The sequence below is a fragment of the Hylobates moloch genome, unplaced genomic scaffold (genome assembly GCF_009828535.3).
Source record: "Hylobates moloch isolate HMO894 unplaced genomic scaffold, HMol_V3 SCAFFOLD_12, whole genome shotgun sequence".
Taxonomy (NCBI): Eukaryota; Metazoa; Chordata; class Mammalia; order Primates; family Hylobatidae; genus Hylobates; species Hylobates moloch.
The window spans coordinates 64,370,939-64,384,901 of record NW_026652287.1 but is presented as its reverse complement, the minus strand read 5'-3'; the positions used below and the strand labels follow the sequence as shown (position 1 = coordinate 64,384,901).

General features: G+C 50.4%; 1 protein-coding gene across 4 annotated transcripts in view; it reads right to left on the bottom strand.

The window, feature by feature from the left end:
- WDR62 (WD repeat domain 62) overlaps positions 1 to 13,963 on the bottom strand; it is a 49,830-nt gene that overhangs the window by 33,022 nt on the left and 2,845 nt on the right. For all 4 annotated transcript variants that reach the window (XM_058425325.1, XM_058425324.1, XM_032170610.2 and 1 more), the window contains exons 2-8: positions 12,746 to 12,837; positions 11,583 to 11,645; positions 5,301 to 5,358; positions 4,888 to 5,058; positions 3,869 to 4,006; positions 3,278 to 3,460; positions 1,259 to 1,419 (exon numbers count right to left, since the gene is read on the bottom strand). In XM_058425325.1, coding sequence (XP_058281308.1) covers positions 1,259 to 1,419; positions 3,278 to 3,460; positions 3,869 to 4,006; positions 4,888 to 5,058; positions 5,301 to 5,358; positions 11,583 to 11,645; positions 12,746 to 12,837 — 866 coding nt within the window. The remainder of the gene's footprint in view (positions 1 to 1,258; positions 1,420 to 3,277; positions 3,461 to 3,868; positions 4,007 to 4,887; positions 5,059 to 5,300; positions 5,359 to 11,582; positions 11,646 to 12,745; positions 12,838 to 13,963) is intronic.

The following is a 13,963-nucleotide window of genomic DNA, read 5'->3' as shown; positions in this document are numbered from 1 at the left end:
TCTGTGTCCTAAGGAGGCTGGGGAGCTGTCCCTTGGCCTGGGGTCTCCCTATGAAGGCTACAGTTTACTGAGCATTTACACTGTGCCAGGCCGAGAGTTTTACCTGCAATAAATTCTCACAACCATGATAAGAGCTAGGTACTGTATTTTACACATAAGAAAACGGAAGCACAGGGAGGTATAGTCACCTTCCCAAGGTCACACAGCACAACAGAAGACAGCAGAGCTGTGAGCCCGGCTACAACACAACACTGCCTGTGGGTTGCTCGCCCCCTCCTTTCCTTCATGACACCCAGCTCCCCTGTTCAGGCCCTGTCGTGGAAAAGGCACCCAGGAGCTAGTATCCAGAAATCCACAAAGAGGCAGCCCTAGGCACCTGGCACCCCCTGGTTAGGTAGCCCCCGATTCCATAAAAGAGACTTGCAACAAAGGAGAAGAAAGCCACAGCCTAGCGCTTCTATCCACTCTTGACACAGCAGCAGAGGGACCTAACATGTAAGGCCTGGTCATTTACCCCAACGCCCGAAACCCCCAGCCAACTGCCCACTGACCTGAGGATAGACTACAGGCGCCCCACACTGGCCTCATCTCCCACCATCCTCCCCAGGCACACTGGGCTCTGGCCACACAGTTCCTTACTATTCCTGCAACATGACAAGCCCAGTGTGCTGTCACCTCAACTGCTGGGACCCAGCTCGCCACACAGTGGCTCCTTCTCACCAGACACCCAATCAGCACAGCCCACCCCGGGCACTCTCCTTCCCGAGTCCCTGCTGTGTTCCCCAAAGCACTGATGCCTATCTGAAATTATCTTTTTTGTTTACTTGCTTATCATCAAGCCCCCTTGCTATACTGCACAGAGGCAGAGATTTTGCTGCTTCATTGTAGGTGTGTCCTGCTTCCAGCCCAGGGCTGGCACTTAGCAGCCGCTTAGTAGGGGTCAGCCATGTGGATAGAAACACTCCACCACATTCACACCTGCTCTGCACTGTTCTTCACCATGCTGACCGCTATCTGAAATGATATTGTTTATTCCTTTGTTTTCTTGCCGTTTCTTCCCCCTACCCAGCCTCACTTCTCACTGTGAGGCTTGCCTCAGAAGGCAAGGACTTTTCTGCTTTGTAATGCCCAGGGCTGAGAGTCACGATGGGTATTTGTGGGATGGACACACAGATAGATGGATCTGGAAGCATGGATGAATGCCAGTGGATAGACTCTGGGTGGGCCCCTCCCATTCCCTCTCCCCACAGGGCAGTACCTGGGCTCCAGGCCCTGTGCCACGTCTACCCCAAGGTAGTGTGGCTTGGGCAGGTTGGCGAGGTAGTGCAGGCTGTGGGCCTGGAAGACGCGGACTATCCCATCTGTGCAGCCACAGAAGATGAGCTCCTGGCTGACACAGAGGCAGGAAGACAGGGAGACCTGTAGGGGCAAAAGGGATCCCAGTGGATTTGGTGCTTCACGTGGCCTGGCCCAGGGATATGGGGACTGACAGAGCAGGCTTAGGCCTCCAGAGAAGACTTATAGTTCCTTGGGTCTAAGACACCCATTTTAGCATATTTTAAGATTTGTGAAATCAGGATATAGTATACTGCTGCTATTGAAAGACATGGGCCAGCAGATAGGCAAAGGCATGAACGGAAACAGAATTGTCACTGCTGTCTACAGAGAAACGTAGCTGTGTACGGAAAATACCTGTTCAGCAGACTGCAACTTCAGGTAAGTCACTTGTAGTAACAGGGTTGAATTTTAGGCTTAAATTTTTTTTTTTTTTTTGAGATGGAGTTTTTTTTTTTGTTTTTTGTTTTTTTTGTCGTCTCCCAGGCTGGAGTACAATGGCACAATCTCGGCTCACTGCAACTTCCACCTCCTGGGTTCAAGCGATTCTCCTGCCTCAGCCTCCAGAGTAGCTGGGATTACAGGTGCCCGCCACCACACCCAGCTAATTTTTTGTATTTTGAGATGGGGTTTCACCATGTTGGTCAGGCTGGTCTTGAACTGCTGACCTCAGGTGATCCACCTGCCTCGGTCACCCAAAGCGTTGGGATTACAGATGTGAGCCACCGCGCCCAGGCTTTAGGCTTAAATTTTATTCCCTTTTGCTTACAAACAACTCATAAAGACTGTACTCCAAAGCGGTACAGAAAAAAGTTACAGTATCTAGAAAGGACTGTCTATCCTACTAGGAAGTGCTAGACCTCTAGACACAGTTTAAGGAGTTTTTCCCAATCTACAGGGACTTAATTTATGAGTCATTTAGTGCTTACGAACTAAACATCTATCTATTGAAAGCTTTTCACTTGCTTGAAAAAGAGAAAATTATGTTTAACCAACTAGGACAGAGATAAAACTTGGAACTCTTCCACATGCCAATAACCTCGAAGGTGATCTCCTGAGTGAGTCACAAAGGCAGAGCAGGAACAGGAGAGAAAACCACAACGCTCAGGCGGATAGCCAAATGGGCAACTGATTCCAGATGGGAAAACAGCTTGGACTCAAACCTTCAGATACTAAAGGAAAGAAGCTCCCCACTGTATCAACAGATCATGCTTTAGTTTAAAAGTTTATGGCCGGGCGCAGTGGGAGGCCAAGACGGGTGGATCTTGACTAAAGGTCAGGAGTTCGAGACCAGCCTGGCCAACATGGTAAAACCCTGTCTCTACTAAAAATACAAAAATTAGCTGTGCGTGGTGGCACACACCTATAATCCCAGCTACTTGGGAGGCTGAGGCAGGAGAATCGCTTGAACCTGGGAGGCGGAACTTGTAGTGAGCTGAGATTGCGCCACTGCACTCCAGCCTGGGCAACAGAGTGAGACTCCATCTCAAAAAAAAAAAAAAAAAAAAAAGTAAAAATAAATAAAAATAAATAAAACTTTATGTATTTTGTGTAGTCTTTTTTGACTGAAAAGTTATTAAATCAATGGTACCTCTTATTTTTAAAAAATGCAATCCTCTACCAGTCAGAGTGCTTAAAGGAGAAAAGAAATGTGAAGTAGATCAAATAGTCATGGGAAAACAACTGTCACCTTGAGCCCACTTCAGGGCACCAAGCACTGTGCTCACTGCCTTGCCTATATTATCTGACTTCCTTATCAGCTCTGTGGGGAGGACAGCAGTACTCCCATTTTACAGATGTGGAACCTGAAGCTCAGAGATGGGGAGTCATTCACCACTAGTCACATAAGCAGAACCTGTGTGGTCAATGCTGATGAGCACCCCTGCAGACATATATCATGAGAAAGAGTCTGTCCAACTGATGGCAGAGAGGGAGGTGGTACCTTCAGGTTGATCCACTTCTCCAGCACCCTCTTCTCATTGAACTGGCAGAGGAGGCCCGAGTAGGACACACAGAAGGTACTGCCCGCCATCCGGCCCCGACCGCAGGCCACACCACAGAAGATGTTGTTGTGCAGCTCACCCAGGATGCCTGAGCGCCCTACAAGGGGCACTGTGCTTGTCACCTGGAGACACAGAGGGCAGAGTGAGATACTGTCCACATAGCTGAGCCCCCAACAGGGCCACGATGGGACCTGCATGACCAGATGATAGGACACAACAAAACAGGAGAACTCTAAGAAGCTCTTCCAAATGGAGGAGAAGGGAAGAAAACACTAGAACTCTACCACTCTGGACAGAGGGGCTGGACAGCAGCAGTCCAAGAATGAGAGCTGGTCCTAGGGTCAGGGGGTTCCTGGCAGGGCCTGTGCATCAGCACCCTGAGAGTAGGCCCAGAAGCTGCAGCTGGGCCTCTGAGAGGCCAAATGGCCGGAGACTGCTGCCCTCAAATCTCAGGGAGAAACAGGAGCCCATGCTGCCACCGATGGTGACTCCCTCAGGGCCTGGCTGAAGGGGCAGGGACAGAAACTCACCTTTGTCTCAGTGGAGACTTCCAAGAACCAGAACCTCACATGCCGGTTCCCAACAGTGACAAAATAGCTGCTGTCCTCTGAGAAGGAGAGGGCGATGACTCTACAAGATACCTTGTTGGAGGCCACTACGATGTCTTTCTGGAAGAATAAGTGCAGAGAAGCTCATGCCAGCACTCACTCCATTGGACTGTCTGTGCCTTTGCCCTCAGGCTGGAACTCCCTGCTCGTCCCCGCTCCAAGTTTGTCTTCCTAGGACCCTCCAGGGAGCTGCTGTATGGGGAAACCTATGTGGGGCACCCTGCTCATTCCTCACCGCCAGAGGAGGGGACAGAGGCTTGGAGTGGTCCCCATGGGACAGTATGTTCCAGAGTTCTCTCCAAGGGTCTAAGCTCTGCAGCCCACACATGGTATTGTGGACAGTCATGGCTGGGATGTAAGGACAACACAATCTATGGCTGTCACAGATGGGGCTTCTGCTCTGGGCCCTGCCCTGAACCCTTCACAGGATAACCCATGAAATTCCCTCAATCTCTCAATAGCCCCATGAGGGAGGTGCTTCTCCCCAACCCTACCAGGCTCAGAGGGGGAGATGTCATGTGCTCAAGGTCACATAGTGGGTTATGGGCAGAGCCAGGACTTGGTACCCACTTCTGCCAGCTCCACAGCTGTTCCAAAGCCCAGCCTTCCAGTGCTTATCAACTCATTAAAGTCTCACAACTCAACAAGATAAGTACTACTATATCCATCTAACAGAGGAGGAGGAAACAGACTCACAGAGATGTTAAGTCACTTGCCTAAGGTCACAGCTGGTCAATATAAAAATATTTATAATTCTTCTAGCTGGGAACCTGTCTTGTGCCCGACAATAAGGTATCAGCACGTCACAGGTGTTCAATAGCTGTTATCTGTTGGGTGAGTGAGCACTTTACTGCATCCTCTCATGTAGCTCTCCCTGTGCCCAAGACATAGGATGCTCTGGCAGCTGGCTGCCTGCCACAGGCCTGCTGATTGGCTCTTACCTTCCAGTCCCAGACGTTGAGAACCATGTCATGTTGGTAGCCCATGGACACGATGTGCTTCATATTGGGTGAGAAGGCCACACACGCCACACCATACTTGTGGCCTAGCATCTCCGCCACCTGATTCTTCTCCTCCGCATCCCAGATGCGCACGGCAGGCCTATGCCCATTCTAGGGAAGGTGGGGTCGTTACTGCTGCTGGGCTCTGTACTGGGCAGGGCTAGAGGGGCTGTCAAGGCCAAAGATGGCATTGCCACAGGATGTGCCCAAAAGCCACCTCCCCCATCTGCTACAGGGCTGTTCTAGCCCAGGAAGGAGCTATTCCAGGGACTCACAGGCCTGCCAGGAGCAGAAGGAATGGCTTCCAAGACCCCCCAGTCCCCAACTCCCACTCAATCACGATCATGACTCACCTCCCCTGTCACTATGTACTTCCCATCAGGGGAGAAGGCCAGAGCACTCAGAGATTTCCTGGGGATAAAGAAAAGAGCTGATCACTGGTTCTGCTGAGGGTGGCCAGCCAGACTCCATCCTGGCGACTCTGAGAGGACTCTGCCCTCTCCTGCCTCCCAAGCCTCGGAAGAGGCCAGGAGAGGTGAGCTCAAGCAGCTCCCACAGAGCCAGTGCTGCTGGTGTGCCCAGCAAAGCACACAGGGAAATGGGGGTAAATGCAAAGGCCCCTTCTACCCTGAGACACCAAACCCAAATGGAGTAGACACTGTATGCGGACCCTGCTTTCTTCTCCCTCTGCCGCAGTGGGTACCCTAAGACTCTATCCGCTCTATAACACTGAGAAATAGAGATGCAGGAAATGGTACAGGCCTGGCCTAACTAAACGGGTGGTGCTGATGGGAGGATCCTGGCAGGCATCACATCAAGGTAGCCTGCAGCGTGTGCTCCACTGCTAAATACTCAACGTATTCTGGAAAATCCATAAACAGCCAAAATGTTTCTGATACTCCTAGCTAGCCTGCACAAGGACTGAATGAACAGGCTAGCTCGCAGGTTTCTGGCAGCAAGATTCACTGTTCCCAGATTGTATGGTTTCCTTCTTCTCCCCTCTCTCTTTTAATCTTGTTTTCACCTTTGTTCCTTAACCATCTAATAAATGTCTCCCTACGTGAGATGGTAAATTGGTGTGCAGATAACTAAGCAAATGTCGCTAAGTGAGACTTTGGCAATTTCATGGAATATTCATCAAGTCAACCTGCTTCCCAGGCTTCCCGTGGCTCCTTACTGCAACAGACAGGGCAAGCTGCCTCCTGGATATCCACTCGCCTCTCCTTCCTCACTGACGTAACCCCAGTTTTATGCTTGCAACTATGCAGGTACAGCTACATGACTTAGTCTGGCCAAGGAGAAGTAAACTGACATGCTGTGTGGGACTTCCTGAAATACTTGTCAAAGGGAACCCTTTGCCCTGCTTCCCACCAGTTCCCCTCCTGAAATATGCACACGATAGCCAGAACTCCATCTTGGGCCATGAAGTGACTTCAAGACCAGAAGCCTCACAATAAATGGGGTGGAACAGGAGAGAAGGAATGGGGGCTGGGTGCGGTGCCTCACGCCTGTAATCCCAGCACTTTGGGAGGCAGAGGTGGGTGGTTCACTTGAGGTCAGGAGTTCGCGACCAGCCTGGCCAACATGACGAAACCCCACCTCTACTAAAAATACAAAAAATAGCCAGGTGTGGTGGCAGGAGCCTGTAATCCCGGCTACTCGGGAGGCTGAGGCAGGAGAATTGCTTGAACCCAAGAGGCAGAGGTTGCAGTAAACTAAGATCGTGCCACTGCACTCCAGCCTGGGCAACACAGCAAGACTCTGTCTCAAAAAAAAAAAAAATGAAGCGGGGCTGGGTGCAGCGGCTCACGCCTGTAATCCCAGCACTTTGGGAGGCCGAGGTGGGCGGATCACAAGGTCACGAGATCGAGACCACCCTGGCTAACACGGTGAAACCCTGTCTCTACTAAAAATACAAAAACAAAATTAGCCGGGCATGGTGGCGGGCACCTGTAGTCCCAGCTACTTGGAGGCTGAGGCGGGAGAATGGTGTGAACCCGGGAGGCGGAGCTTGCAGTCAGCCAAGATCGCGCCACTGCACTCCAGCCTGGGCAACAGAGTGAGACTCTGTCTCAAAAAGAGAGAGAGAAAAAAATGTGGTGTTCAGAGACACAGCCCCTGGGGGCCCACCTCCGGACTTATGACATGCAGGAAGAGCATGCCCTTGGGTTTTAAGCCACGCTGTGGAGGGGTTTCTGTTGTCTATAGCCACCTCTAACCTGTCGCATGCCCTGACCTTGTGCCTGGCCCTCTGGCAAATGCTGTGTGGCCATCAGTGCACTGATTCCTCAAGCATGCTTCATGGAGTCAGGGCTCTCATGAACCAACTTTGCAGATGAGGTGACTGCAACACAGGGAAGTCCCCTGCCTGCAGTTACCTAACCAGACAGGGCAGAGCCCTGATCTCTAAGCCAGTAGTTCTCAGTCCTGGCTGTACATTAGAATTCCCTGGGGAGCATCTGAAAAGTGTCAAAGCCTAAGATTAGTTGACTGAAACTTTGGTGAGGAACAGGTTAATATTTGCACAGTCTCAGAAAAGATGTCCCCAGGATACCTGCTAATCACAAAGGTGAAAAGAGAGGCTTTGAAGTGTAGGAATCTGGCAGGCAACACCTTGGCCAAGTGCTCCCAGTGAACACCACCAGTCATGGGAGACCTCCTGAGAGGAGGCACCAGGAAGAACACAGCACCCTTTCTGATCTGTTCCTGCCAAAGATGTAGAACCTGAGTCTGCCCGTGAGGAAGCATCGGACAAACTCAAATGCTGGGACACTCTACAAAATACTTCATCTACAATCCTCAAAGTGTCAAGATCGGCCAGGCGCAGTGGCTCACGCCTGTAATCCCAGCACTTTGGGAGGCTGAGGCAGGTGGATCACGAGGTCAGGAGTTCGTGACCAGCCTGACCAACATAGTGAAACCCCGTCTCTACTATAAAAAACAAAAAATTAGCCAGGCGTGGTGGTGCGTGCCTGTAGTCCCAGCTACTCAGGAGGCTGAGGCACAGAATCGCTTGAACCCAGGAGGTGGAGGGTGCAGTGAGCCAAGATTGCCCCACTGCGCTCCAGCCCGGGCGACAGTGTGAGATTTCGTCTCAAAAAAAACACACACAAAAAAGTGGCCGGGTGCTGTGCTGTGGCTCACGCCTGTAAATCCCAGCAATTTGGGAGGCCAAGGCAGGCGGATCACGAGGTCAGGAGATCGAGACTATCCTGGCCAACATGGTAAAACCCTGGCTCTACTAAAAATACAAAAATTAGCTGGACGTGGTGGCATATGCCTGTAATCCTAGGTGCTCGGGAGGCTGAGGCAGGAGAATCACTTGAACCAGGGAGTCAGGGGTTGCAGTGAGCCAGGATCGCGCCACTGCACTCCAGCCTGATGACAGAGAGAGACTCCATCTCAAAAAGAAAAAAAAGTGTCAAGATCCTGAAAGCCAAGAAAAGACAGAGGAGCCACATCAGCCTGAAAGAGACTGAGGGGACAACTCAATGCAATGTGTGATTCTAGACGGAATCCTTTGGCCATAAAGGACATTCATGGGACAAAGGATGACTCCTGAATGGAGCCCTCTGGGGAGTGGATGAGAGTGATGTACCAATTTTCATTTCCTGATTTTGCTGGATATATTACAGTTTAAAAGGACTGTCATTTTTTGTGTGTGTGTGTGGAAATACACACTTTAGTATTTATTTTATTAAGTTTTTTTTTTTTTTTTTTTTTGAGACGGAATCTTGCTCTGCCACCCAGGCTGGAGTGCAGTGGCGTGATCTTGGCTCACTACAACCTCTGCCTCCTGGGTTCAAGCGATTCTCCTGCCTCAGCCTCCCGAGTAGCTAGGATTACAGGCACCCGCCATCACGCCCAGCTAATGTTTGTATTTTTAGTAGAGACAGGGTTTCACCATGTTGTCCAGGCTGGTCTCAAACTTGTGACCTCAGGTGATCCACCTGCCTCGGCCTCTCAAAGTGTATTTATTTTATTTTACTTTATTTTTCTTGAGACGAAGTCTTGCTCTGTTGCCCAGGCTAGAGTGCAGTGGCACAATCTTGGCTCACTGCAACTTCCGCCTCCCAGGCTCAAGCAATTCTCCTGCCTCAGCCTCCCGAGTAGCTGGGATTACAGGCGCCTGCCACCAGGCCTGGCTAATTTTTGTATTTTTAGTAGAGACAGGGTTTTGCCATGTTGCCCAGGCTGGTCTCAAACTCCTGACCTCAAGTGATCTTCCTGCCTCCAAGGCCTCCCACAGTGCTGAGATTACAGGTGTGAATTACCGTGCCTGGCATGAAGTATTTAGAGATATAGGGGCATCATGTCTACCACTGATTCTCAAATAGTTCAGAACAAATTAATACGTATATAGACAAAAAATGATAAAGCAAATGTGGTAAAATGCTAACATTTGGCCAAGTGCAGTGGCTCACACCTGTAATCCTAGCACTTTGGGAGGCTGAGGCAGGCAGACTGAGCTCAGGAGTTCGAGACCACCTTGGGCAACATGATGAACCCCATCTCCACTAAAACACAAATTAGCTGGGCATGGTGGCGCATGCTTGTGGTTCCCGCTACCTGGGAGGCTGAGGCATGAGAATCACTTGAACCCGGGAGGTGGAAGTTGCAGTGAGCTGAGATTGTGCCACTGCACTCCAGCCTGGGTGACAGAGCAAGACTCTGTGTCCAAAAAAAAAAAAAAAAAACAAAGCTAACATTTGTGAAATATGTGAAAGGTACATAGGTATATAGGAGCTCTTTGTACTACTCTAAGTCTGAAATTATTTCAATATAAAAAGTCTCCAAATTGCCAATGCCCAAGTTTCATCCCAGATCAACTGATTTGGCCTTCTCTTGGGGTGAGGCACAGGGACCAGGTGATTCTCATATGCAGTCGGAGTGAAAATCCCCACACTGGCCACACCATCTCCTAATGCACACCCACTGGTGGCCAAGGGCGGGCACCTGCGTGCCATCTACTACAGATCCAGGCCACCCACTCCACTGCCTACAGGGATTACGGAGGCAACACAGGTGTGAGGAACTGGCCACAACGGGCCTGACAAATTTCACTAAGCTCAGCCCATCACTGCCACAGGGGAATTTGGGCCCCAGAGGCCAGAGAATTTCTCACTTCTCCAAACAAGAGGGACATTTGGATTTTTGTGTTAAAAAACTTGAAATGTTGTCCACTTATCCAACCTTCAAAACATACTGTATTGGGCAAGTCTGTGTGACTCTGGTTTGTAGCTGCTGCCTTACGAATGCTCTCCCAGTTGGAGGCAGCTATTTTATTTTCAGAGGAGACCAAGGCTCTGAAAGAAGTGTCTCACCTGAGATTCCACAGTGAATAGACGCTTGAGCTAGGAATGGAACCCAGCTCTGCCCTTATCACCAGTAACAGAACCCACAGTTAGGAGCAAAAGGTCCAAAAAGCCACTTTCAAGAGGGAATGCACTTCTGCCAGATAACAAGAACCTGCCGTAGCTTAAGGACCGTATCTTAGGGACCATAAGGGCAGGAGAAAACCCACTCCTTATCCATCCACCTGGAGAACTGGGCCAAAGAAGCTGAGCCTGAGCTATGCCAAGGAGGGACATGGTGTGCCTTCCAAAGGTCACAGCCCTATTGGGACCACATCCCTAGGGTAACAGTGATCAGTTAGCCCCAAGGCAGAGGAGCAGGTCCTTCCCTAGTAAACTTACAGCTGAAGGGATCTTTCTAAAACCCAAATCATGTTCAGTCTTTCTCTTAGAAAATAGCCATCAATGTGCCAGATAGTGCTCTTTGGTGCTAGGGACACAGAAATGAACTCAGAGAAAGTCCCTGCTCTCAGAGTGCTCACACTGAGGAGGGGAGACCCACAGTGAATACCATCAATGAGGAAACTGGACAGCATTATCAGAGATGGGAGCAAATTTTGTGGAGAGAAACAAAGCAGGGAATAGAGCTGCTGGAGTGCTGGGGGTGAAAAGCACATCCCTGGCCTGTGGTGCCCTCCTGTGGCTGCTCTCTGCACTCAGCATGCTATGCAGCCCCTCTCCAAGGCTGCAAGGCCTACGGGATGTGGCTTCTGCCTGTTCCAGCCTCATCTCCCCTGCTCCCTTTCTCCAGGCACCCAGATCCCTGGCTGCTTCTAAAGCACCCAAGATTCTTAACCACTGCAGGGCCTTTGCCCTTGCTGTGCCCCCTGCCTGAAGCGCTCTCCCTACACAGCTTCTTATGAGTCACCCTCTCACTTCCTTCAGGTCTCAGAGTCAAGGCGGCATTCCTTGAGCCTTCTGATAAGGCTTTCCTCCTATTCTCTGCCCACAAACCTGCCTGAAGACATCCTCCATCATTTCCTCCATAGCACTGATCATGATCAGCCAGTAATTTGCTGACTAGTTTACAGTCGGTCTCGCTCTAGCAAGCAGAGATTCTCGTCTCCTCTGGTCACTGCTGTGTCCCCAGCACACGGAACAGCACCCAGCACACGGAACAGCACCCAGCACAGGCGAATGCTACTGAGCCAACATGTGAGTGAATGAGTGAGCACCTACCCATGAGTACCTCCAGACTCATGGGGGAGGTATGTGTGGGGGAGGGGAGGCGTGCTGAGCCCTTGGTTCCACCCCTGCCCCTGGGCCCAGGCCTCAGCCTACCTGGAGGTGTTGAAGATGTGCTGCTGCTTGTTCTCCTTGGGGTCCAAAATCACCACCACACAGCTGGGAAAAAAGAGGAAAATGTGCCTCAACTGGGGGGAGTGTTGGGGTCCTGGGATGATTCTATTCCCACCAGAAAAGCCCACAAATAAACAAGCTCCCTCGGTTCTCTCTGGTCTCCTCCTCCCCCTCCTCCAGGTGTTTACACTGAGAATTCTAGGGCACTTTAACATTACTATGTTCTTAAATAGAAACCAACACTTCCTCTGAGGTAATGTCTGTCAGGCCCTAGGCTAGTTAAGACCTTAAGCTGGCTATAATCCCAGCACTTTGGGAGTGGGGGGGGGGCGGGGGAGGGATCACTTGAGCTCAGGAGTTTGAGACCAGCCTGGGCAACAGAGTGAGATCTCGTCTCCACTAAAAACAATTAGCTGGCCGTGGTGGCATGTGCCTGTAGTCCCAGCTACGTGGGAGGTGAAGATGGGAGGATTGCTTGAGCCCAGGAGGTTGGGGCTGTAGTGAGCTGTTATTCACACTATTGCATTCTAGCTTGGGCAACACAGCCAGACTCTGTCTCAAAAAAACAAAACAAAACAAAAAGAGAGAGAGAGACAGATGTAATTGTTTTAAATTCTCACAACTGCCAGGTCAGGTCAGGACTCTTTAGGCCCATTTATAGATAAGGAAACAAACCCAGAGAGGGGACGTCCTTAGCACAGTGCCAGGCTACATGAGTATTTATGGAATGAACAGCTGTAGCATCTTCTTCAGTCTTCTCAACTATGCAAGCAGAGGGGGTCACTAGCTCTGTTTTACAGAGGCAGAGGAAGAGGCTCAGAGAGCAGCACACATGGCAGAGCTGGGACACAAATCCAGGTTACCTGACACCACAGCATGGACTTTAATCACCTGTCTTTCCCAGAATCGCTGTCACCTCTCCCCTGTAGTCATAATAAAGATTTTCATTGCACTCACTACATGCCAGGAACTGTTCTAGACAGAGAGGGGGCTATGGAATCCTCTCCACAGCTCTCAGAGGCAGGCCCCATTATCCACATTCTACAGGTTAGAAAGATGAGGCTCAGAGCGATTTACAGATAGCTTCGGGTTCCAAGCTCCAAATTCCCTAGCAATGATTAGCGTGGAGGCCCTTATCTGCTTACCCTGCCAGGTAGGCCACATGGCCTGTGCCGGGGTCACAGGTTAGGCCACTGCTGTTCTGGGCTGTGATGCCAAGTACCTTCTCGAGTGACACCTGCAAAGAAAAAGTCCAAGTCAGAGGCACCCGCCCTAGCCGGCGCCAGATGGTGCAGCCGCCTTGGCCACCCATTCAGGTCCTGCTACATTCAACACCCACTCACTGAGCTTCTGTGGCCACGCCATCCACCAGCAGCTAACACTTGGTCTCTCAACATTCCTTTGACAAATACAACGCTAGGTGAAAAGCACAGAGTGGTGAGGAGGAGACAAATCCCTGCCCTTGTGGGGCTCACATTCTACTGGTGATGGGTATGTAGGACATAGAAAAGGAGCAAAACAAATATGTGAAATAGATGCCAAGTAATGATGGGTACAAGAGAGAAGAAAGCAGGTAAGGAGATTAGGAGTGCAGGGGAAGGGGGAGAATGCCACAGTGAGAAGGTGACCTTTGAATAAGTTTCTAAGTACTTTTTGTTTTTGAGATGGAGTCTTGCTCTGTCACCCAGGCTGGAGTCAGTGGTGAGATCTCGGCTCATTGCAACCTCCGCCTTCCAGGTTCAAGCGATTCTCCTGCCTCAGCCTCCTGAGTAGCTAGGATTACAGGTGCATGCCACCATGCCCGGCTAATTTTTGTATTTTTAATAGAGATGGGGTTTCACCATGTTGGCCAGGCTGGCCTTGAACTCCTGACCTCAGGTGATCCACCCACCTCGGCCTCCCAAAGTGCTAGGATTACAGGCATGAACCACTGCGCCCAGCCTCTTAGTACTTTCATATGTATAAAAGACTTGAATCCCCACAACAAGCCACGAAGAAGGCACTATTATCAGCCCTGTTTTACAGGTAAGAAGTCTGAGGCCCAAGATCCTACATCTGCGAGTGGCAATGTTGATATACAAACCCAGGCAGTATGGCTCCAAAGCTAGCACTTTGGGCTGTATAGGAGAGACACAGTAGTGACCAAAGGTAGACGGTTTCCCCACATCAGATTCACAGTCCAGAAATTTGAGCAGTTTCAACAAGTAAAAAAAACCACATGAACAGTAATATTTAAAATTTAAACAAGGCTGGGTGTGGTGGCTCAGTCAGGAGTTTGAGACCATCCTGTCCAAGATGGCGAAACCCTGTCTCTACTAAAAATACAAAAAAATTAGTCAGGTGTGGTGGCCCATACCTATAAT